Source organism: Sturnus vulgaris, chromosome 3 (genome assembly GCF_052056855.1).
Source record: "Sturnus vulgaris isolate bStuVul1 chromosome 3, bStuVul1.hap1, whole genome shotgun sequence".
Taxonomy (NCBI): domain Eukaryota; kingdom Metazoa; phylum Chordata; class Aves; order Passeriformes; family Sturnidae; genus Sturnus; species Sturnus vulgaris.
The window spans coordinates 49531259-49554679 of NC_142245.1; the positions used below are offsets into that span (position 1 = coordinate 49531259).

The 23421-nt window shown below is 36.8% G+C and overlaps 1 protein-coding gene across 7 annotated transcripts in view; it reads right to left on the bottom strand.

Moving 5' to 3' along the window:
* STXBP5 (syntaxin binding protein 5) overlaps nt 1–23421 on the bottom strand; it is a 105429-nt gene that overhangs the window by 64143 nt on the left and 17865 nt on the right. For all 7 annotated transcript variants that reach the window (XM_088161591.1, XM_014885198.2, XM_014885195.2 and 4 more), the window contains exons 3-5: nt 13360–13441; nt 12460–12560; nt 874–1008 (exon numbers count right to left, since the gene is read on the bottom strand). In XM_088161591.1, the coding sequence (XP_088017717.1) occupies nt 874–1008; nt 12460–12560; nt 13360–13441 (318 nt within the window). The remainder of the gene's footprint in view (nt 1–873; nt 1009–12459; nt 12561–13359; nt 13442–23421) is intronic.

Consider the following 23421-nt stretch of genomic DNA (forward strand, 5'->3'; position numbering starts at 1 on the left):
TGTGGCATTTCAAAATGGAGTAACTTTCAATTTTCCCTTCCAGCCCATAAATCCTGTGTCTGTTTGTAGACACTTAGACTAATTTACTGCCTATTAACAAAATAAAATACCATCAGCTTTAAACGTTTTATCTATAATATCTGTTACAGAATTGATGCTGTAGGATAAAATGTTTAGTTTACGCTGACATACAGGTTTTGCCATTATTCATAAACTGCCCGAGATGGCCATTGCTATAATTATAACACAGAATTAACATTTGATGTTGACTTCTTGCTTTTGAAGAAGATGGACTAACAGAGCTGTTTGCTTCAACACCCTTTGGCAAGTGATGGACTTCATGTATTTTTGAAAGGAGACATACTGGGAGCAAAACACCAGCACAGGAAGAGCAGCACAAAATTACAACTTTTTCCCCACAAACCACTATATTTGTACATACAATTTTAACATTAAAAACTGAGGTGTAGTGACAATAGCTATAAAATGTATTTTGCTCTCCCTAGCTGTAGTAGTCTGCCCAAGTACCAGCCACACCATATTTTAATGTGTGTTATTTTTTCTTCTACTTTATCCCCCTACACAGTGACTTTTACACCTATTTCTATACTGTCTGTTTTGTCAATTTCCATGTCTATCCCAGGAATTATGATAAAATACCACAAAAAGGCAGAAAAATATATTAGCATTAGCACGTCTCATGCCTGAAAATAAGAAATATCTACAAGAGTATGTACTTTGATAGTGTAGGTAGCGCAGTGAGATGAATAGGGAGGCCTCTCTAGATAACAATGACAGTGCAGCAACTGATGTTAACAACATCTGGGACAATGCTGTTCCCTCCCCTCAACAGACAACACTTAGCAAACTCACAGTTCAATGGCTTTATTCCACATGATGACATAGCCTGAGAGAGTAAATGATTCCACATTGACAATGTGTATGTTTCCTCTTTCGGTGCCCACATATAGCCATTTGCTTTGGAAAGGCAGGTGACAAAATGTTATCCTGAAAGAGAAAGCCACCAAAGAGGAATTAAGGAAATGTCTTTCTGATATTCTACACTGCAAGGTCTGTGCTGCCAAAAGGTAGAAATAAGGCAATAGGCAAACAGGAATATATAAGAGGAGTTTGAGGTAAAGTAGAAAAGCCAGTACATCACTGAAGTATGGAGATGAACAAAGTAAAACCTTAGGCTGAACAAAAAATAGAAAGCAAGGTATTCTAAAACTCAGATTTTTTTTTAGAAAAAGAAATTACAGTCACCTTTAAAAATTATCATACTGAGTGCATTTGATTGCTGTCACGTCAAACTTAAAATACAATACTTCTATAGTGAATAAATCTCCCTTTGGAATCTACGTACTTTCAAGTTTTAAAGAACAAAGGAAGTTGTCATATGCAGATAAGGCTGATTTCAAGTAAGGAGACAGACAAAAGATGTAAATCAAAACAAGTAATCCAAATTAATGCCTAAAAAGCAAATCTTAGAATAATACTAAACAATTATAAAAATCATTTTAAAAATAGTTTAAATTTCAGGGTGTAACTTTACTTCAATCATGGGTTTTTTTCTGCCTTTTAGTTTTTTCTTCTGCCGTGAGGGAGTACCTGCACAAGACTCAACAGCTAATAACTATGTTCTAGCACTGTAGCTCCAGCACAAATACTAGCATTTGAAAACCTGATTATTTCTGCCCCCCTTGGGTCCTGATTATTGTTGACTATTTCTTCAAGATAAGGAAACAATATCTTTACAAAGTGACAGAATGCTAACTTGAAATTGGAGTCTAGAAACTTTCTGGAAACTCTAAACCATTTTAATCTGGCAGGGTCTGACATTGAAAGAAATTACCAAATTACTTAGCTATCAAACTCGGGCTTTCAGAAATGCTTTAGTGATAAGGTAAAACAATTATTCAACGAGAATTTGTTCTGTCGGCTTTAATCCTTAGCTTCACAATTTTTTTGTTCTTGTTTTCTCCCAGTTGGGTTGCTCATTGCCAAATCCACGCATCACTTCACAAGGCTGTTAAGTATTTAGGCAAAGAACAGCTTTAGATCCTTTGCATTAGGTGCTGCTTATGCACACCAATTTGAGCTGAAAGGAAAGGCTAACAGCAGCAAAGAGAGAAATTGCTCTGGCTGAAGAGATGTTAATTTTCACTGCAGGTTTCAAAAGTTAAAACTTATGTAGTGATACAACCTGGATTCAGAAGTATACCATTTGGGGGGTTTTTCACTTATTTCTTCCAAATTAGGAAATGGACTTTGCTCAAACAAATGCCTAATTTAACCGCTTTCCAATTCAATTTCTTGTTCTTGAATATCTATGCCAAAAGGCTGCACTAACTTTTTTTCATTAATGTTTGACAGAAAAAAAACTATATACATGACTTTGAAATGCCCCTCCAACTCAACTTGAAGAGGGAGCAACACATTTAACTAAGCACAATAATCTGCAACCACCACAAGTTGAAAACTTGTGTTTTCCCAACATCCTTTTAAAAAAAGTATTTGAATGGAAGCGAAATCACATACATGGGTACACATTCTTCCTAGGCAGGCAGTTACTGTATATAAAGATACAGCATAAGCATAAACCTTCAGCACTCTGCAACACCATAGAAGCTTTTTGTGCCAGCACTCCACATGCCAGAAGCAGCTGGCAACCAGATCATTTGGATCCAAAATCATAGCCTAGCAGCCAGAAAAAATAATCAGTAGCAGGATTGTAGGCTTGATTAGCAAGTTAATATTGTTAATTAAAATTGACCAACACTTTAGTTATGAAAACCAATCTATTTCACATAATTTGAAGTAGGCAAAAATAAAAGTTGGGCCTTTAGCTTTCACTGCTATAGCCCAAGGCTAACATTTAAAGAAACTCCTCAATATTCTTGATACTCTTCTTGAATATGCAAGCATATTCAATTTAGTGTCTCCTTTGTGCAACTGAGATTAATTTTGTCAAGAGTTAGCAAACAATGAAGTGATTCCATGCCAGTAGTAAGTGAACAGAACAAATAGCTTCACAAAATATTTACAAACTCTCAAAGGCAGGAGATTGAAAAGACTTATAAATTGTAAAGGATAGGCACATAATAGAGTTCTTAACCTTATTCTTCAAAGTATTTTACCATTCTTCTACAATCAGACTTGTGTGATTTTTCTATAAACTAAAAAATATTCCTAGATCTTTTATTTTGAAAAACTAGTTAAATCCAAAAGGAATGGCATGCTGATCCTGCTATAAGAACCAACATTCTTCCCTGAACAAAGTGAATGTTATTCCATTTACAAGTAAAAAATATATTTACTATTTTATTTTCTTAATAGAAAAACTGTATTGTCTTCCAACTTTCAGATGCTCAACTATATTTTGACTGAATTACTAATTTCAGATAACTGCACTTATTTTAACAATTTGCAGAATAATATTTCCAACACCAAAGTTCATGCAATGAGCTTCTCACCTCACTGATTCAGGCTTAACCTTAAACTATGTATATTTTTAACAACTTTGGAAGTATTACAGCCCTCTTAAAAACTAAAAATCACTGAAGCCAGGACCATCTGAATGGCCAGCAGCCTTGTTTGTTCTGCTGAGAATTGGACTGATGATTGAAGAGATTCAAACTCCTTTTGGAGGACTGAAACAAAAGGTTAGTCTTCTTGGTAGTGATGCAATAGCTGCTTATTTGACACTTGGCCACAGACAGCTTTTTTATTTTTCTGAAAAATCAAGATTTTTCTTTCAGAAACCCATCTTTTTGCCACACGATTAGAATATACTTCATCCATAATATATTTTAGGATCAACAGAAGCAGAATTGGCCATATAATCTGCTAGCCATTTCTACAACTTGAGCAGTCTTCCCCCTGTCACCCTATCCACAAATGGATATACACATAAGTAGAAAATATAAACAACTGTTGAGAACACATCAAAAAGACTACAGATGGAAAAATTTTGAGTTAGTCTTTCTTGCACACAAATCCCAGCTGCCCAAAAACAATGTAGCAGTCAAAAGCAGACTACCATACTTTCCTCCTGTAGCAACCCATACTGCTGAAAAATACTGAAGTAGAAGCATCTATGATTTAAAATTGTCCAGTTTTGTACATCTAAAAGACAGTCTGGGATTGTCTGAGCCAGCAGTCACAGAAAGCAGGCTTTTGCAGGCAGTTCTTTCATGGCACAACAGATTCCTCATGTTGTCTCCAAGGCAATTTCAGCTCCCTCAGTAAGTGTAGTACATTTAGTGAAATAGACCAAAGTTTTAGCATAAACCAGTACGGGGCACAGCATGTCATTTCAAATATTTCACTTTCCCATATCTTCACAAAGAGAAAGATCCCTTCATAGAAAAGAAAAATGCTTTAAGGAGATTTATTTTTTTCAATGTGAAATCTACAGCAAGATTTTAGTATAAACTAACATCACCACTAAAATGAGCCACTGTTATAAAACCACAAAGCAGTCAGGGTAGTTTTAAATTCTCCTGTAATTGCAATTTGCTGCAAGCACAAAATCTTCCTCTTCATCACACACGTTTGCAAAGCTGGTCCCTCCCCACACCTCAAACAAAAAACAAGATTTAGTTTTCTTGCAAAATGAATTTGTAAAAGTTGAAACAATAGCTCAAAAAGCGAATATTATATATAGAAAAGCAAGTAACACACCCATAGAGAAAAATAATGATAAAATATTTACTGTTCTTACGATAATTAAAATTAATTTAGGATATTGCTTATGGGAGTCTTAGAAATTGACAGGAAATTCTTCGATGAGCTTTCTTGTAAACCTGCTGAAAGGATTCCCTTTCTTAACTGCGGACCATGTATATTCTCTGATAATCTGTCAAAGCTATTAAAAAAATCTTAATTACTGCTGCTACACAACATATATCAAAACAATTAATACAGCAAGTGATAATACTCCTTACAGGAATTTAATTACAGAAATATTAAAGAACACAACCTATTAAATTAATACATTATTCAAAGCATTAGTTTTTAAAGAGGAAATATTAAGAAAAAATGGCAGGCTGTTAACCTGACTGTATTATTATGACAGCAGAAATCCTTCTAAATTAATCTTTACCTTTTCCTAGTCTACTGCATTATGAAGCATTATACATTCTTCAGAATTTTTCACTGCTTTAACAAAGCACAATGACAAATACTTTGAAGTATGACAAACACTGACAACAGGTTTTACAGTTAAGTCACTAAAATATTTCTAGTGCCTCAGACTATGATTATAGGTCTGAAGTAACTGTAAGTACACAGCTGCTCAGATCATTATTGTATAGGCAAAATAAAAGCAAAAGATTAAGCTATCAAAGCCGTACTTTACACACCTTTATCCTCAACCTTTCACCTATGAGATAGCACCACATAAAATTCAGAAGCTGAGAAGTTTAATTCTGATGTTAGTGTAGACTGCACATCCATGGACTCTTGTCAAAGTCCTCCTTGGGCTTAAAGAGTCAAAAGCCAGTGTGAAAATGACAAAGTGATTGAAGCAAGTAGTAGCTTTGATATCACCTGACTGCTGCAAAAGGGTCTTTTTCCACATCTGATAACTTCAACAAGCTTAGAACATCTACCTGTACAAAAAAGGCCTCAAAGACCAGAAGGCATACGCAGAGGAAGACATCCTCTTCAATGCATCCCAACAATGTCCCACCAAAAGAACATGTGGCTAAATGCAGTATATCATAGGAACTGAACCAGGTACTTCAATTCCGTTTATATCCCTCAACAGCACTCCAAATAGTACTTCCCCAAATCCATTGACTTGAAGGGCTGCCTCTTCAGGCAGCTGGAAGCACCTGTGTTCAGTATCTGAGTTGGAGTAAGCATGTGTCAGAGCAAGATACTCAAATATCTTGGGACAATGCAAAAAGTGACAAGACCATTGGCATGTCAGGCACACTAAGAGGAGTTCACAAATACACAGTCCAGGATATTTGGTCAGTGGTAAGGAAGTTTCAGATTTTTTTAGTGTTTTGTGTAAATTCTTTCAATACTGAAAAATTCTCTTAGTTTTCTAATCAGTTTCCTCAAAAGGCATGTGGGGTGTCACAACCTCTAACTGAAGAAGAAAAATGGCCATGTCAGAGATGTTGCCCCACCACACAAGACAGAAAAATTATTCCTAACACTGTAAGCCTGTCATTTACGCAGAACTTAAAGACTAGAGGTCAAATTCTGCCCAAGAATGTGGCAGTTGGCCATTATATGCCTCATATCACTGTGAAAGTCAGTGTGAAAAGTATAGCTAACAGGGCAACTGAGGCAAATTTAAAAACCATTTCTCCAAAATCTGAAATTTCTGTGATAGGACTCGGCATTTTGGTTCTGCCTCAGTGCTAAAGGCAGCAGAAGGCAGCTGATGCAACTTTAATTCCATCGACCACACTGACATATGGAACTCTGCATGCATGCATGCATGGCCTCAAGGAAACATTTTTCAAAGCAATTTGATCCTTGTGAAAGAAACATTCACATATATGACAAATCCAGACAGTCAATACATTAATTTTCTTCTGCTAGTTGCTTGAAACAAGATCAAACTCCTTCTAATTAAATGCCCTACTGAATCATCACTGAGTTAAAATTTTAAGCTCACTAGGTAAAAGGCTTTACAGGACATCATGAAGGCATGCAGACCCCGTGATCATTTCCTCTCGCTCCAAAGAAAGTCACTTTAAAAAGTATGAAAAAAATATAAAACAAATCCCAAACCAAATACCTAATTACGTGTGAAAAATGAACCAAAACCCTATAAACAATGTCTATCATCATCTGCTCTCACAGGCGAGACAGCCTGTATGTCTTTCTGCTATCCACAAAGTGGCAGAATTGGTCAATTTATAAATTCAAGGTGAAAGAACAGTCCCAATTCTGCTAAGGCATAGGATGAATACAGAGTTACAGTATCTAACAACGTAACATATGCGCCAATAGAAGTTTAAAATCTTATTATTAATAAGTAAATACAAGTGGGATTTTCCATTCTCTGTAGATGGTGTTCCAAACACAATGTTAAAGCTGCTGTTTACAGCAGGATAGAAAGTCAAAGATATGTTAAGCATAATTTTGTAACTGTGAATTATGCAGTTTCATGTTGAGGAAAATGATTTAAAGCCCACAGCACAGAAGCTGACATATTAAAAATTAAACTGTTATTAAGGCATTCAGAGATCAATATGCAGAGCACTCACACCAAACACAGTTCTATTTTTATGCCATTCTTGCTTTGTGACTGACCATAAAGCCAAACTTTCTTTTGGCATTAGAACAAGGAATGTCAGCACAGGAAGGAGGTAAGTCTTAGCTAATGAAACACATTTTTCATACTTGTATACAAAGCTGGTTTTCTTTGGCTGGAAAAGGGGCCTAAAATTTGCCATCCCATGCTATTTTTTCTTTTTTTTTTAAATCAAGTTAGTCTGTCACTCCACCCTCTCAAACAGCATCTGTGGTTGTCCCTGGCTGGTTAGTGATGCTTGACTTTTCACAACTTAGATCAGTATCAAGTCTAGCAGTTTCTGCATGGCAGGAAACTAAAGCCAGGTTAGTTATTTATATATGTATGTATGTATCTCAAAACATGCTTTCAATATTTACTCTAATAAGATGTTTTAACTACACTTATTTCAGAGCTAGCCTAGCGTAACATATTTTGTATTGAGTTAAAGTAAGTTTTACATTAATCTTGCATTACTGGTTAACATACAACGATCTTGTGTTTAAGATACTTATACACAGATATGTAGATGGCAAAGGAAATAGATAGTGATCGACTGAAGACATCTTAGAGAAGTACAAAACTTGAGATATTAAGTTCACACACTGCATTATGCTTTCTGAAAAGAGGTAGTATTTAGACCCTTCTTCACGACAAGTCACACAAGCAAATGTTCCACATCATTATGCATTTTTGTCCTGGCCCCTACACACCGCTTCCTACAGTCAAGGAACAGTGCCCAAGCATGACATTGGTTTACTATCTCCTAACTCTTGTTTGGTAACTAGAACATAAAGCAGCTGCGAAAACACTACAAATGCAGCAAACAAAAAGCTAAAAAACTTGAACTAGCTTGTTTTGCACTGAGCTTTTGACATCCGTCAGTAACTTCAGCTAACTGATTTGTTAGACATCTAAAACCTCAGCAATTCCTGCTTCAGAAGACTTGCTTCAAATTACTAACCATCACTGTTACAAAAGGCAGACCGGAGTTATGAATGCATTAATGCTCGGTTTGTTATTTAAAGATTCTTTACTAACTTAATGAGTCAAGAGAAAGCAGCATCTTTCAGGACTCTCGGCCACTGCTTTTAAAGAAATGTTTTGCTCAAATCTAAGATGATGTAAGTTACCCAAAGACATTTTCCATGAATCAGAACAAGCCTTCAATGGCATGGAATTATATTAAAAAGAATCAGCTCTTTCTCACCACTCCCTGGTCTTAAAAGTCATGAGTAGAAAAGCAAGAATCCATATCACTTTTCTGTCATATACTAGAGAACTGCATTCTGACATAATTTACAGATTTAAAACTCACATATTTAGGTAAGTTTACAAAATATTTAAACACACAACACAAGCATTTATAAACAAGCTAGTTCTGGGATTTGTATCTTAAGGTCTTTAAAACACCTGAAAGTGAGGTAGTCAAATTCAATTACCAATGGGATAGACAAATATGAAATCTAGAAATTGTGTGGTTAGACATTGGGCAGTAGTTCTTCCACATGACTAAAATAAGGGAATTAGGCAGAGCTGTTAAAAGGCTGTGCCAGAAGACTACAGAATTAATTAAGTCATAGCCTTATCACTTGATTTTTTAATTCATTTTTTTAAACATAGCTAAAAAATAGTTTTCAATACTAAGAAAATCCTTTCATCTGGGTAGCTAACTGCTACAGTTAGCTTTCTATGCTAAAGACAACAGTTTAGTTCAAATCTAATCCTTACATATGAAATTGTTGTTAAGAAACAAAATCTGAATAAAAAATTGCCTGTGACAGGTTCAAGTCCTGAAATAGGGCATACATACTGCTTTTCTGCAATTTCAACACACTTCCAGGTAAACTCAATCAGTTAAATAATTTTAAACCTTCACCTCAACAGAGGCCTAGAGCAAATACTGATGCCACTACAATCATTGTTTCAGTCATATAATGAGTTCCAAGATATTGAAACTCCCTTCAGAAACTGACAAAATATCATTAGAGAAGACAGTTGTAAGGCTCTGTTGCAGTACACAAAATACTTTAAGTCCTGTTTCAGAAGTTAGTTATCCTTATGAATAGATCTTAATCCCACAACATAAAGTACATTAAAATTTTTATTGATTAGGTTTATAACAACTTCATGCTTGTGACTTGAGAACGTAGAGGCTGAGAGGAGCTGACTTTAGTCGTGGTATGGTGCTGACGCCTCTGCCACCCAGGACTGCGATTTCTCTGATCTCAGAAATGCTCATTACACCCAGCCTTGATGAGCTGCACTTGGACTAAACTCCCCTTGAGCTTATCAGAAACACTGTCTGTTCCCAGGAACTAACAGATGTCTAATGAACACCTGCTTTTAACAAACAGCCTTGGAAATTTATTTTTCTTGTTGAAATAACAACCCAAGTGGAATAATATTTTTGTTGTTGAACAGTCTAAGAAAGTTAGCAATTCAAATTGACCAGGATGGAAAATTACTGCAACTAAAGCCCACCCTCTTGCTACCCTATAAACTGTGGTCCAAAGTGAGATTATTTTGAGCTCCAGATTGTGAGGGACTGATGTGTATTAGAGCCCATTGTCTAACAACCTTATAAATAGCAGTCCACAGTGAGAGCTTTGAGCTCTTGATTCTCAGAAGATAAAGGGCTGATGTCTGTCTCAAACACAGATAACTGGATGGCTGTGGAGCCAGCCAAGGACTGTTGTTACCAACAGACAAGAATTGCTGGTAAATCCAAGGACTGTTGGTATTAACACACCATGAGAAAGAGCAAGTTTTGGCTGGAGAAGGGGGATCAAGTGGAGATAGAGAAGCACTTTTCCTTTAGAAAGAACACAACACAGTACAATGCAAGCGCAGCAATGAGTGGCAGGAAGTGGACATGTACTACAGGGTGGGAATAAACCACTGAAGACCTCCAAAGCCCTCTGGCACATTTCCAGAAAGGCATGAAAGAACAGACTGTGCATAATTAATTTACATCATGAACACTCTCCTCAATAAACTTAATTGTTAATATACAGCATAAAACCGACCTAAGAAAAGCCCATTTACTTCAGATTCATATAACATATTGAAACTATTAGGTGCAATGAATTACAAAGAACTGAGTGCTATAAAGGCCCCTAGTTAGAATTATTCAACAATTCATTTTTTGCAGTTCAAATTCAAAATATTTGCTTTATAATGAAATTACATATTATTTTATAAAGTTGTGTTTTATAAACTAGTCAAAAGAAAACAGAATATCTGAAAACAGTTAACAGTCATCCCGCATGACCTAAGTGGCTATGACAAGGTACAGATCTGGAATCTTAAGTGTTCTGGCTACTTTTATATATTATTATTGCTAGAAGAATAAGCCCATGTCTCAAGCTATGCTTACACCACTCATGGTAACTGTGGTGCTCTCATTACTTACCTTGGCAAGACAGGATTAGTAACTAAGCCAGGCACTAAAGCTTAAACATCAGTGACTGAAACTTCTTTCTACCCACACTCAACTCCCTGTGATGGGTTTTACTACTGACATCATTACATTTACAGAAAAAGGATATTTTAAAACTTTCACTTTGCTTAACCAAAGATACCCACACATCTAAAACTCTAAGTCAGCCTACAACAGGTTTGTGTACAATCAGAATCACCTCCTCAGATGCCTGTTTTACAGCATTAGTTATAAGCTCATGTTTAAGTGTGATATCATGATAAAAACCCTAATTTTACACTGACACTTAAGCAGACACTACAAGAGAAAAGTCACTAAAAAAAAAGGGAGAAGTAGAAAATTCAGTTTGGACACTCTCTTATACTTGGACAATCCTCATTATACTAGTGGTTATAAACTGTATTTCTCTCCATTTGACTTTATGTTGCATAAAGGAACACTGCCACTCCTTTGGAGCAGAGAATTTGCCTCAGTTCACAAAGCTTTCTGTTTTCTGTATAACAGTTCAGAATCACAGAATTGTCTGGGCCTGAAGGGGTCATTAAAGATGACCTAGTCAAACTCACCTGCTGTGGGCAGGCACATCTTTCAGCAGATAGTTGACCAAAGCCTCATCCAACCTGTTCTAGAACACTTCCGGGATGAGGCACACACTACTTTTCTGGGCAAGCAGTTACAGTGTCTCAACACCTTCACAGTGAAGAATTTCTTTCAATATCCAATCTAAATCTACCCACTTTCACTTTAAAGTCATTACCCCTTGTCCTATTCCTACATGCCCTGGTCAGATTTTATGCACAGAAATAATTTCAAAAGGGACTTAGAATCACTTAATCCTCTATACAAAGAAACCCCAGTAATCTGCATTTATGTTGTTCCTGACAAATTTGTTCATAAGCTGCTCTTGAAAACTACAATGGGTTACCATTTCACCCACCCAACAGTTTGTTTACCACATTGCATGACACTACATTAAGAGGGTACTACATAAATATTTAACCTTTTCTATTGCTATCTATCACTTAAAATTTATGACTTCCTGCCCTATTCAAAAGAAATGCAAGTCATAGATTATTCTGTGTTCTCACTAGTATCCTCTGAGCTCCCCAAGCAGTCCATCTCGAATGCATACTGTTCAAAAGCAAACAGCATTCCAGCTGAGACTTCACATATACTGGAAAAGAATGAATACGTCCTAAAAGGGAAGGAATACTTACTTTTAAAACAAAGGACACGTTTTTCAGAAATTTAACCTTAAATGTCTCTCCAGTTTGCTTAGAGATCTATTACTCGAGTATAAAAGTTTTTAGTCAAAATGCAAGTGGTTTTCAGCTACTCTGATACAAATGAGAGCTCTAAAAATGCAGAATTCTGCTTTGCCATCAAGGAAGAAAAAATTCCAGGTAAAAAAATTGAATCCGTTTTCCCGGTTGTCTTGTTGGTGCACACTTTCTCTAGTTGCAAAATTCCTCTGAAGACATACATTCAAATTCTATCCCTTCACATTTTAAAGATATGAAAATTGATGTCCAGCAATGCAACACACAAAGTGATAGAAAGGGCATCTCGGTTTAGGTCACTAATGTGTCTTATTCACAACTACTTTGGGGCCTAAGATTCAGATTGAAATTCAAACCCACTGTAAGCCCAGTTTCAGTGATGTACCAAGTTATGACTTGGACTGCATCGGTAAGACCTGACCTTACAACAGCACAGTGTGATGCTAAGGGGCACTGCAGTAATAACCAGTCCCTACCGTTCCCGGTTAAATTTGAGTGAATGAAGTATAGCCGGTCTCTTCTGGCGCAAGTTCCACAGGTGTAAGGTGTCATCAGCCAAGGCACTCACAAGAGCTCCCTAGGAGAACAAAAATGTTTTAGTCAACTTGTTTTCATAACCCTAGCAACAGTGTAGCATCACAGTGGAAATATATTACATATCCATTACCAGGATGAAAAAAAACTGTATAAGCATGTGCATCAGCACATAGTACAGATAAGTTCTAAGTAGTAGGAATGAGATAACTGATGTGATCACATGTTGTTCAGCTCACTCATATTTGGTTCATTGCTATAGTAAGAGGCAATGGGGAAGAAGCTTTTTTCAGTGTGTGCTCATCAGTTTCCTCATGCCCATTTCTGCAGAGAAATCAAGCAATGAACTGCTAATATCTGTGTGCTGACAAAGCTAGCGAGATTCCTCTAGAAGCTTGTCCCTAGCTCAAGAACAGCACTGCTGGCAGATCTCAGCTGCTACATCCGCAGAAATACACATCTGAAACTGAGACAACATTACTCAGTTCATGTCTAAGACAGTAGACAGTAACTCTATGAAAATAAAATTAACTACCGAGTGAAACTGGTAGTACTATTGCAAAAGTACTTCACCACTTCCAGAGAAAATTCGCAATATTCAAGGACGTGAAAAGATATTCCTAATTCTTGCTTATAGCAAAAGAGTACTCTAGAGACAAAGATATTTTCAGGAGTTAGTCAAGCATTTTCCAAAACTAAAAAATTGAATTTATTTAGAATTGTTTTTACAGTTTGCTATTTGTGCTGCATCACTTATATCAGCTAATTTTAATGCTTAATGAAAAATTAAAGAAAATGTGCTCCATATCATCTCTGAATTACACATAAATCATTTTACTAACCTCATTAATCAAGAACTGAAGTTGGATTACTGCAGCTCCGCTGTCATGTTGACAGTAGCATTCAACTCCTGGCCGACCAAAGCTGGAATTGGTACCATTAAGGAATAATTTTTGCATGTAACAAAGAAAACAGACAGCATAACCAACATTTTCACTTTCACTAATAGCACATTCACACAGGCTAACATCCTGCTTCTAGCTAGTGCAACCAACATATCTAACCACACAGTGCTGAGTAGTTACCAAAACAATAATTTATAAATGCCACAAAGTAACACAAAGAAGTTAAAAGGTATACACTGAAATATAAAAATTATGTATAACTGCCTAACTTACAGAGATTTAAGGGACTCTTCATCACAGATAACTTGAAGAATGATGAAGCAGTTATTTTAATATCAGGACTAGAATTAAAAGGAAGTTAATCTAAATAAGCATGATAAGCAAATGATTATATTTTTCAAATGCCAAAGGATCGTTTCATTTAAGCATTACTTAAGGATGAAAAGAGCTGAATAATGCAAGGCATGTTAAAAAAATCTGCTGTGACAGAGATGAGAAGATCAGTAGTCAAAATATGGAGGAGTCAATGGGAAATTATATATAATGTAAATTTTCAGGATCTCTGTATCAAGACATCCTGGATTCACATCAGCTATGAGATAGTAAAAGCTCTCTCATTTTCACTGCCACACATAAATCAGTCCTATCCATCTATAATGGATATTGATAGAAGCAGCAGCAAAACAGATTCTCTCACTTCTCCATACTTAACTAATTTTTTAGTTGCAAATAGTCTGTATTTTAAATGTGGTTATGCACCTGCTTCTGACACAAAGTGAAGTTCTCCAGTGTCTAGGAGATCAAGCAGAAATAAGAGAGGAATTAAGCCAACTGGTCAGTATTTCATCATCATTATATACCCAGGGTTTGTGGACTATGATTTGTCAGGGCTGAACACTTCTTGTTTTAAGGAAGCACCTTAGCTTTTTGGAAGAAAGGAAATTATTCCAAAGCTGTATGCAAAACGTGGAATATATGTACAATTTTTTCTCTCAGAATATGCTAAAAATTAATAAAACAGTACAATTCTCACCCATTCTGCAAGCTTTCCATTTTCTGAGGAATTGCTGAACAAAACCAAAGCAGATAATATGTACATTCTTAAAGAATTTGTGCATTCATGCTACAGACAGTTGAAAGGCTGAAAAGACTATTAGACTGCATGCAAATCAAAACTCAAACATCTCCTGCTCAGTCTCTAAGCTGGTAAAATAAAATGTAAGTAGAACAACAGCAGGGAGAAGTCTGCTTCGACACACTGCGATATTTTTAACTTTTAAACTAGAATCACATTCTTCTAGACTAATCAATCTGCATAACATCCCGCTAAGTGGTGAGATATACACTAGACAGATGTTGAATAATCCACCAAACTTAATACTAGCTTTCTTCCCTGAACAGAATAAGTAATTTAATTTTGTTCTGCCATGGAAGGACTTAAGGAGTCAGAGAGCCTCACCTGTTTTTTTCCTTTTCTTTTACATTCTTATCAATAACTTCTTTTACAAAGAAGTCATCTGTTCTCCAGTCACAGTTTATAGCTTAAAAAAAAAAAAAAAAGAGTAGAAAGGGTGTTGTCCCCATAAATTATACCTTCCTACACAAACTCAGAATACTTTTAATGTAAAGTCATTGCTTTTACAATAACTATGGATTTACTTCACAAATTGCCAGATTGAAAATATCCACAAGGAATAACATAAGTTGCATAGCTGATTGCCTTCAGACTTGCTCATGCATCTGCATTCCCTTGAATTAAGAATTATTTGCAGAAGTAGACAAAAATAATTTTCCAATGTGAAATTCAAAAGCTTACAGGAATAGAATTTTAAAACTGGTCTATCTGCACTGACACAGGTAGTTTTCTAATAAAAGATTTTCCCAGCCCCTCCTTGGAATATTTTCCAACATAATTAAATGCAAACCTTGTTCAGAAACCTGAGATTATTTGGAATTGAGACTCTACAGCTACCTTGCTTTGCAATAAGAGGAATATGACCCAGAAAAGCATAAGTTCATAGACTGCTCGAGTTACTTCTTCCTTCAAATTCTATTCCTCAGATGCTTTCTTCAAGCACTTCTGATGCTAATATTTCTGGAAGCACTGTTTCAACTAGTCAGTAAAAATAAGAAGAATAAGAAGTAAGAATATTTCAATGTTTCCCTAAACAAAAAATTCTTCCACATTTTCGAGGGCACCTGAACCATTTTTCCAGAAATCAGTAAATATGCAGCAGTGGGAGTAAGATTACGCAAGTTTCAAATATTCAGAGCAAATCTCTCTTTGACAAATTAGTGGAAACCTCACATCCAGATGTGAAAATAGTTTGGCCTCTTCTATAGTGCTCGCTGTCATTAAAAAAAAAAAAATAGTCCTTGCAGCTAGTCTTATTTAGTTCTTTTACTCAAGGATTATGTCATCTTCACTTTTTCACCTAGTAGCTAAAATTATTCTTCTCATCTCAAATTAATATCATCCTCCTAACCAGCATTAATCTTCTTTTCTAAAGCAATGCAAAGCCTCCCAGTTTTGCGGGGTATGCTGAATTGAAAAAGCACGTCACAAAGACTGACTGTAGAAGGATAATACATGGCCATTTCAGTACATGTGAAGCATTTCTCAACCACACAAAGCAGGCAGCAGCCCAGGGAATGCAGTTTGCCCAAATCCGCTGCACTTGTGTATGCGTGCTTTAGGCAAGAGCTCACTGTACAAAGCAGTGATCATCTACTGCATCGTCATTCCCAAAACAGGCAAAAATTATAATGAATAATGACAAGATGAGCAAAGCATTTTAATTTTGTAGACAGGAAAAACTCTCTGCCAAAGACCTAGGGTAGCTCTAGAGGAAATACTCTGCTCTGAGCAGTTTTCTAATCAAAGACCCATCCCTGCTCCTTCAATTCCAAGCAGTTTATTTTATTATTCCTGCTTCATCCACAAATCCAAATATTAACAAATTGGATAAATTAATAGCTTCTAAGCTGTACCTTTGAATATTGCTTCTATGTTCCCCACTGCCATTTTGAATTTAACCCTGGAAAACACTAGTATTTCATTGTCTTCACTGCAGATTTTTTGAGAAAACAAGAGACAACAGCTGTGCCTGAGAGAAGAAAAAGATAATATGCTTATGTCCTAGCATTAGTGCTCACTTTCATAACTGCTAGAAGTGCAGGAAATCACAGTATAACCTTAATTTATTGTAAGACTAAATTCACTTTAATTTATAAGAAAAAGCAACATTTCCAAAATATATTCTTTCAAACAAGCTTCAGACATAAGCCTACACTTCAAGCGTTTTATTCAGCAATATGCAACTTGTCTCCTCAAAATACTATTTTTAAAGTTATTACTATTATTTATAGCTTAGCTACATAGCAGCAACTCAGCGCACATCTGCCCTTAGAAATGACATTTGAAAGAGAAAATTAATTCCTTTTTTTTTTTTTAGTTATTTAATTTTAAACTATTTAGTTACTCTAAGTAGACCTAGGAACTGGGGCATTCTTCACCTTTAGTTGACCCATCTGACATACAAGACAGTCCAAAATCTGTAGCTATTAATTCAACCCTTAGTATAAGGCAGTCATCAAAAATATCACAGGATCATTTCGATTTTAAAAGACCTCAAAGTTAATCAAGTCCAACCTTTAACCAATCACCACCTTATCAGCTAGAGTATGGCACTAAGTGCCATGTCTAGTCTTTTCCTGAACACCTCCAGGGATGGTGAATCCACCACCCCCTGGGCAGTCCACTCCAATGTTTAAAACCTTTTCCATGATAGAATTCTTCCTGATATCCAAACTAAACTTGCCCTGGCACAGCTTGATGCTATGTTCTCTTGTCCTGTCATCAGCTGCCTGGGAGAAGAGGCTGACCCCCACCTGGCTCCATCTTCCTTTCAGGCAGCTGTAGAGTGATAAGGTCATCCTAAGACTCATTTCCTCCAGGCTAAACACCCCCAGCTGCTCCTCACAGCACTTGTGTTCCAGACTCTTCTCCAGCTCCATCGCCCTTCCCTGCACACGCTTCAGCACCTCAATGTCCTTCCTAAAGTGAGGGGCCCAGAACTGGACACAGCAGTCAAGGTGTGGCCTCATCAGTGCTGGGTACAGGGAGACAATCCCTTCCCTGCTCCTGCTGGCCACACTGCTGCTGATAGAGGCCACGATGCCATTGGCCTTCCTCAGCACATGCGGGCTCACATTCAGTCGCTGTCAAAAAGCACCCCCAGGCCCTTTTCCATTGGGAAGCTTTCCAGACACTTTTCCCCAAGCCTTCAGGGCTGCATTGCTGTGACTGAAGTGCAGGCCCCAGCACTCGGCCTTGTTTAACCCCATAGCACTGGCCTCAGTAGATCCATCCAGCCTGTCCAGATCCCTCTGCAGAACCTCCCCAGCCCCTACCAGATCAATATTCCCATCCACAGTGACATCTGTGAACTTACTGAGGGTGCACTCCATCCCCTCATCCAGATCATGAGTAAAGATATTAAACAGAACTGGCCCCAACCGAGCCCTGAGCACTTGTGACTGAACACCAACTGGATACGACACCATCCTCTAGTCTGGCCATCCAGGGAGTTTTTAACCCAGCAAAGAGTGCACCTGTCCATCCCAAGGGGAGGCAGTTTCTCCAGAAGAATGCTGCGGGAAACCAAGTCAAAGGTTTTACTAAAGCCCAGACACCATCCACAGCCTTTCCCCTCATGCATGAGGTAAGTCATGCAGTTTCCTAAACCCGTGCTGGCTGGGCCTGACCCCTTGGTTCTCCTGTAAGTGCCATGTAATCACACTCAAGATAACCTGTTCCATAACCTTCCTGGACAGCAAGGTCAGGCTAACATGCCTGTAGTTTCCCAGATCCTTCTTCTGGCCCTTCTTGTGGATGGATGCCACGTTGGCCAACCTCCAGTCAACTTTCCTGGGTAGCCAGGTGATAAATGATGGAGAGCAGCTTTACAAGCTCTTCCACCAGCTCCCCTAGTACACTTGCATGAATCCCATCCCTGTCCCATAGACTTATGAGTGCCTAAATGTCTCAGCAGGTCACTAACTACTTCCTCCTGGTTTACAGGGAGTCTATTCTGCTTCCTGTCCCTGTCTTTCAGCTCAGGGGACTGGTTATCTTGAGGTATACAATGACATTTATAATTTAAATTATTTTCCAAACTATCACCACACAGATATTGGCATCTTTTTTTTTTAATACACTGTGATAAAAAGTCTTGATAGTACAGCAAAGACAGACCAGGTATCAGATTTGCCACTGTTAAAACAGCTCAAGAGTATTAAGACAAATCTGAAATTGTAGCAGCTTTTAATATTCATTCCTAGATACTTCTCAAAACTATAGCTGTAACACCTAACACCACTTAAACATTTGACAAATGTTGAAAATTTTTACAAAAAAAAGATCATTGGCTAGAGAAAGGCACAAACCACAATTTGAATTGCATGCAAAACACTAAAGCAAATAGATTACTCAATGTATTCTTACATATACGACTCCACAGCATACACCTCTCAAGGACTGCATAATATACCTGCATATATTACTACAGTCATGTATGTATAGCAGTTTTCCACTTAAACAGACCCTGAATCATTAAAAAAAAAATGCACTACTGTATCTCATCAAATCTGAGTACTATTACTGCAGCATACATAATCTACAGCAACCATCTCAAAGAACAATCTGTCAAGACACAGTTAGTTAGCAAGAGAGTTATTCAGAAAGTACTACAGTCAAACACTGTCCAGAAAACACACTTTGACCTTTCACATCCATGTACTGCCAAACAAGACAACACAATTTGTCCTTTTGGTGGTGGGGGGAGTATAAGGAGCAAGGGCAATAACAAATTCAACATTTAAAAAAATGATGTTAGATCCCATTACAAATATCATAGCAGTTTAACAGGAATAGCAAACTACTACTGCTGTTTGCTATTGCAAACTTTTAAAAAAACTCTATTACTTCCAGTGAAGTGGTGACTAAACAACTAGCTGGAAGTAGAATTTCTCAACTTCCAAATCAGCTTCCAATAATGTTCATTCCTATGTAAGTACAGATCAGCTTCCTTAAGTATTCACTTTGTTTATGGAACAATGCTCAGCTCCTTTAAACACTAGAAGCCAAATGACTCCATGTTAACTTGCAAAAAAAAAATCTCAAATAAATAGATTAAAAAGGAGCTCTGTTTAGAAAAATACCGAAGTCTATAGATCTCAGCAAAATTCTGTTAACTGTTTTTTGTATAAAGGTAGTTGTAGCAATTTTAAAGCACAAACTCATCCTTTTTTGCTTCAATTTGCATGAGTTTTACATTTTTAAATTAAACAGTGTCTGAACTAGCTTGCATGTAAACTGATAGGGAACCGATAGGTAGGGAGGAGTAACTTAAGTACAATCCACATTTTAACAACTGACATGGGTCAAAGCACTTCTTAAACTTCAAAGTTGCTTACACAAATATACACAAATACAGCATTTCCCAATCAGCTGTGAAAAGTGCCAAAAATTTTCTCTAAAGGCTGTATTTGGTAGAATTTTCTCAGAGCTGCCAGTGAGAGGCAATCGTTCATTGGAACAAGATGTAATTGAGCAGTACAAATGCAAACTGGATTAAAACAAATGCCAAAAAAACCATGATTTAAAATTAAACAAGAAACAAGATTGGTTTTAATGATAAGTTTCTATATGCACAATTCACAGATGGCAAAGCATGCTATTAAATGAAGAGGTAAAAACATCAATTTAGACCAAACAAAAAAAACTAAAAAGGCTACAGGTTATCCTTGATTTTACTCACTTTGCTTACTGCTACAGGTTGTATTCCTTTAGTCTAAGATCTATATTTCAGCACTAACAGTGCAAAGAAGGTGACTAATCCCGTACTTTTTCTGGGTAGCATGGAAGAGAAGGAGAACAGTAGAACACAAGGGTAGGAAATGCTTACAAACACTAGTTCTTATGACTGCACAAGATGCACTGAAATGGCTGGTAACAGCTAATTCAGGAAAGTTTTTCCAAAGACTGCATACATAAGAGTAAATCCAGGAAATAATTATGTATTTTTGAAGAAATTCATCAAAATTCAGAGGTAAAACCTTTGTATTCTGTTGCATGCTTCCATTTACCCATTCCATGCTTCCATTATACCCATTAAATCCGGTTTAGTTTCCAAATCAAATTTCAACATGTTATTACATACTATACCACAATATTAATTATTAACCAGGATTTTCCTCTTTACATGCATAGCTTCTTGGCCAAGAATAAAGGCAGGGGCATTCTCTGCTCCTAGAACTGAGGTGTACTTGGAATAAGAAAGATGTCTCTTCCCAGAGACCAGATATTTTGTACAATCATTGCCAAGAGCAGCATTAACAAGTGTAATGCTCTAGAACTAGATGCTAAGTGAATTTATGTACTTACTTAATTTATCATATGAAAGCATAAATAACTTTGGATATTATCAAATAAAAGGACAATTTAACATTTTCTAAGAACACAGCCAACCCTTGCCCAATCAATTATTGCCTGTCAACATCTATTTCTGACTGTAAAGCATTTTGCTAGGTTCAGAAGTCTCTTTTCATTCACACAGCACGACCTAAATAGTTCCCTTAACTCTTGTATGACAAGAGTTCTCTTCAGTTATTTCCAAGTCACCAGCCACCGGATAGAAGTGACAGAACACCAACTGTAATCACCTGTCATTCCATATCAACTTTGTTCACACAAAAGTCCATTCTCCAATCCTGTCCTCACAAACTTCATAGCAGTGAGCACAGTCTCCTGAGCCAATTTTACTGTCATTAACCCTTTACACCATTATGGGGTTATTTACAATAAGACCACAGGCACTGTTACCACTCTTCATGCAGCCACTTTTACTCACTTGCTTTGATAAAGGCATCAGAAAAAGCAGGTGACCTAGGCATAGGAAGAGATCTTAAAGAAGATGTCAAATTAAAATAAAAGTTGTTCACATCTATAAATTTCTCCCCCAGACTTTGCTATAGTTTCTCTCAGTACTGATACCAGCTCCTTCTTTTGGACACAGTCCTTTAACACTCAACTTATGGATGAGGTTTAATCTACCCTTATATTTCCCACACCATTTTGCATCATACTGGTGATAGAAATAACTTCCTCTTCCAAACATCCTTCTGAGGAAAGTTGAAGCACTGGAAGCTTTATCAATACAGTGATGCAGGTATACTATGTTTCTGCTTACATAGTTTTTTGAGGTAGTTACCAGCAAAGTCAATTGTTGAAGCACTAAGCAGGTCAAGGATTAGAAGCACCAACATGTCCATGGCATAGGCAAGATGAAGAAACTTAGATCTCAAATCCAGGTCTATACCAAACTGATATGACAATCTGTCCCTAGACTCATAGCAGTCACAAGCTGAAAGACCTTCCAAGTACCCCACGAGATGTTCACAGACACAGCATCACAAAAAGCAGCTACTGCTTTTTAAAGTATTTCAGTTAGCAGTCTCTAAACCCTAGTAATTCAAACGTAATGGAATATATGTGTCTTGGGTCAAAGTTTCCCCCATCTGCTCAAAGCAAAGAGACTTCTTAAATATTCTCATTCAAAATGACACTAAAAAATTGTTAAAATTAGCCTCAAGTGTGAGCAATCACAGCCATCCTTTAATTGCTACTTTAAGTATTTTGTAACACTAAGACAGTGTTTTTCATTTTATCTTACCTTAAGCCTCCTCAGGTTCCACTTCAGCCTAATTTTTCATTTTGCATATCACCAAAGGACTGAGAAACTTACTATTTCACTACTATCGAAAGAAGAGCAACCATTTTATAGGTTTGTTCAAAATTACCACCACAAATGAAAACCAAGGTACAATTCCAACAATTCGGTAGATGGCACTATTCCACAAAAATCAAGAGAGGAAATAATGTCCTCACATAAACAAGGCGTACCATGGAGCTAGAACTCTTATTTTACATATGCAAAACCAATGCTCGCTCATTAGATTGCCTTGCATTTTTTCATGCTTTTCATAGAACATGGAAAAATACATGCCAAAACATTGAAAGAAATTACTGTTCTGTGGAAATATCTGTAATTTTACTAAGCTATCTTGTCGAGGCAGCTCTGCTATTATACAGAGCTCAACACCACAAAAATAGCTACACAACAGTATTGCATTAAGTAATAGTTTTATGGTTTGTATCTACCAGAAATCCAACTTGACACAGACTATTAAAAGGTTGACATTGTCCCTAGAAGTTGCTTAATTCACATCTCCTCAAATGCATGATGATAATTTATTTTTAAAAGTTCATGCACTGGCACATCAATTTTAAATGTTTTGCATTATTCAGCCTAGTGTTTTTTGTGTGTCAAAAAGATAAGGGGTCACTAACAAAACCTAAATTGCCAGATTTAAAAAACTGGCATTAAAACATGTGTCTTGAATATTATTAAGTTGTAAAGCATAGCCTTAAAAATAACCCTACCCATTCTGTCTTAACTCTTCTCTTGACATTTGTTGCAGGTGCCAAATTAGATCCTGCAGTTTGCTTCTTTCTCAGTGTACTTGAGGACTTTGGATGGGTCCTTTTCTTTACCCCAAGAAATGCACCACTGGACAGTTCTCAGGAGTTCCCACAGGAGTATAAATACAGAGCTACTGTTTTGGACATGCTGTGAGTTTCAGAAACCCAAGGGAAAAACACTCAGCACTGGAAAGGAGATAATTCAAACAGTGTTATGAGATTTCCAAGTACCCAAGGCCCAGTTTAAGACTACAATGACATGGAAAACAGATCATCAACAGAAAAAGCAGCCCAAGGTAATTCTATACATCTTTCCTGCAATCATTCCTAGTACTTTAACTAAGAGATGGAGGGAAGGTACTACCTTGCAACTGTAGCCTCAGTGATTTTTTTTTCTGATACTTTAGAGATTCTTCCCATCTCTTACTCACTTTACTTCCAGGGCCTGTCAGATT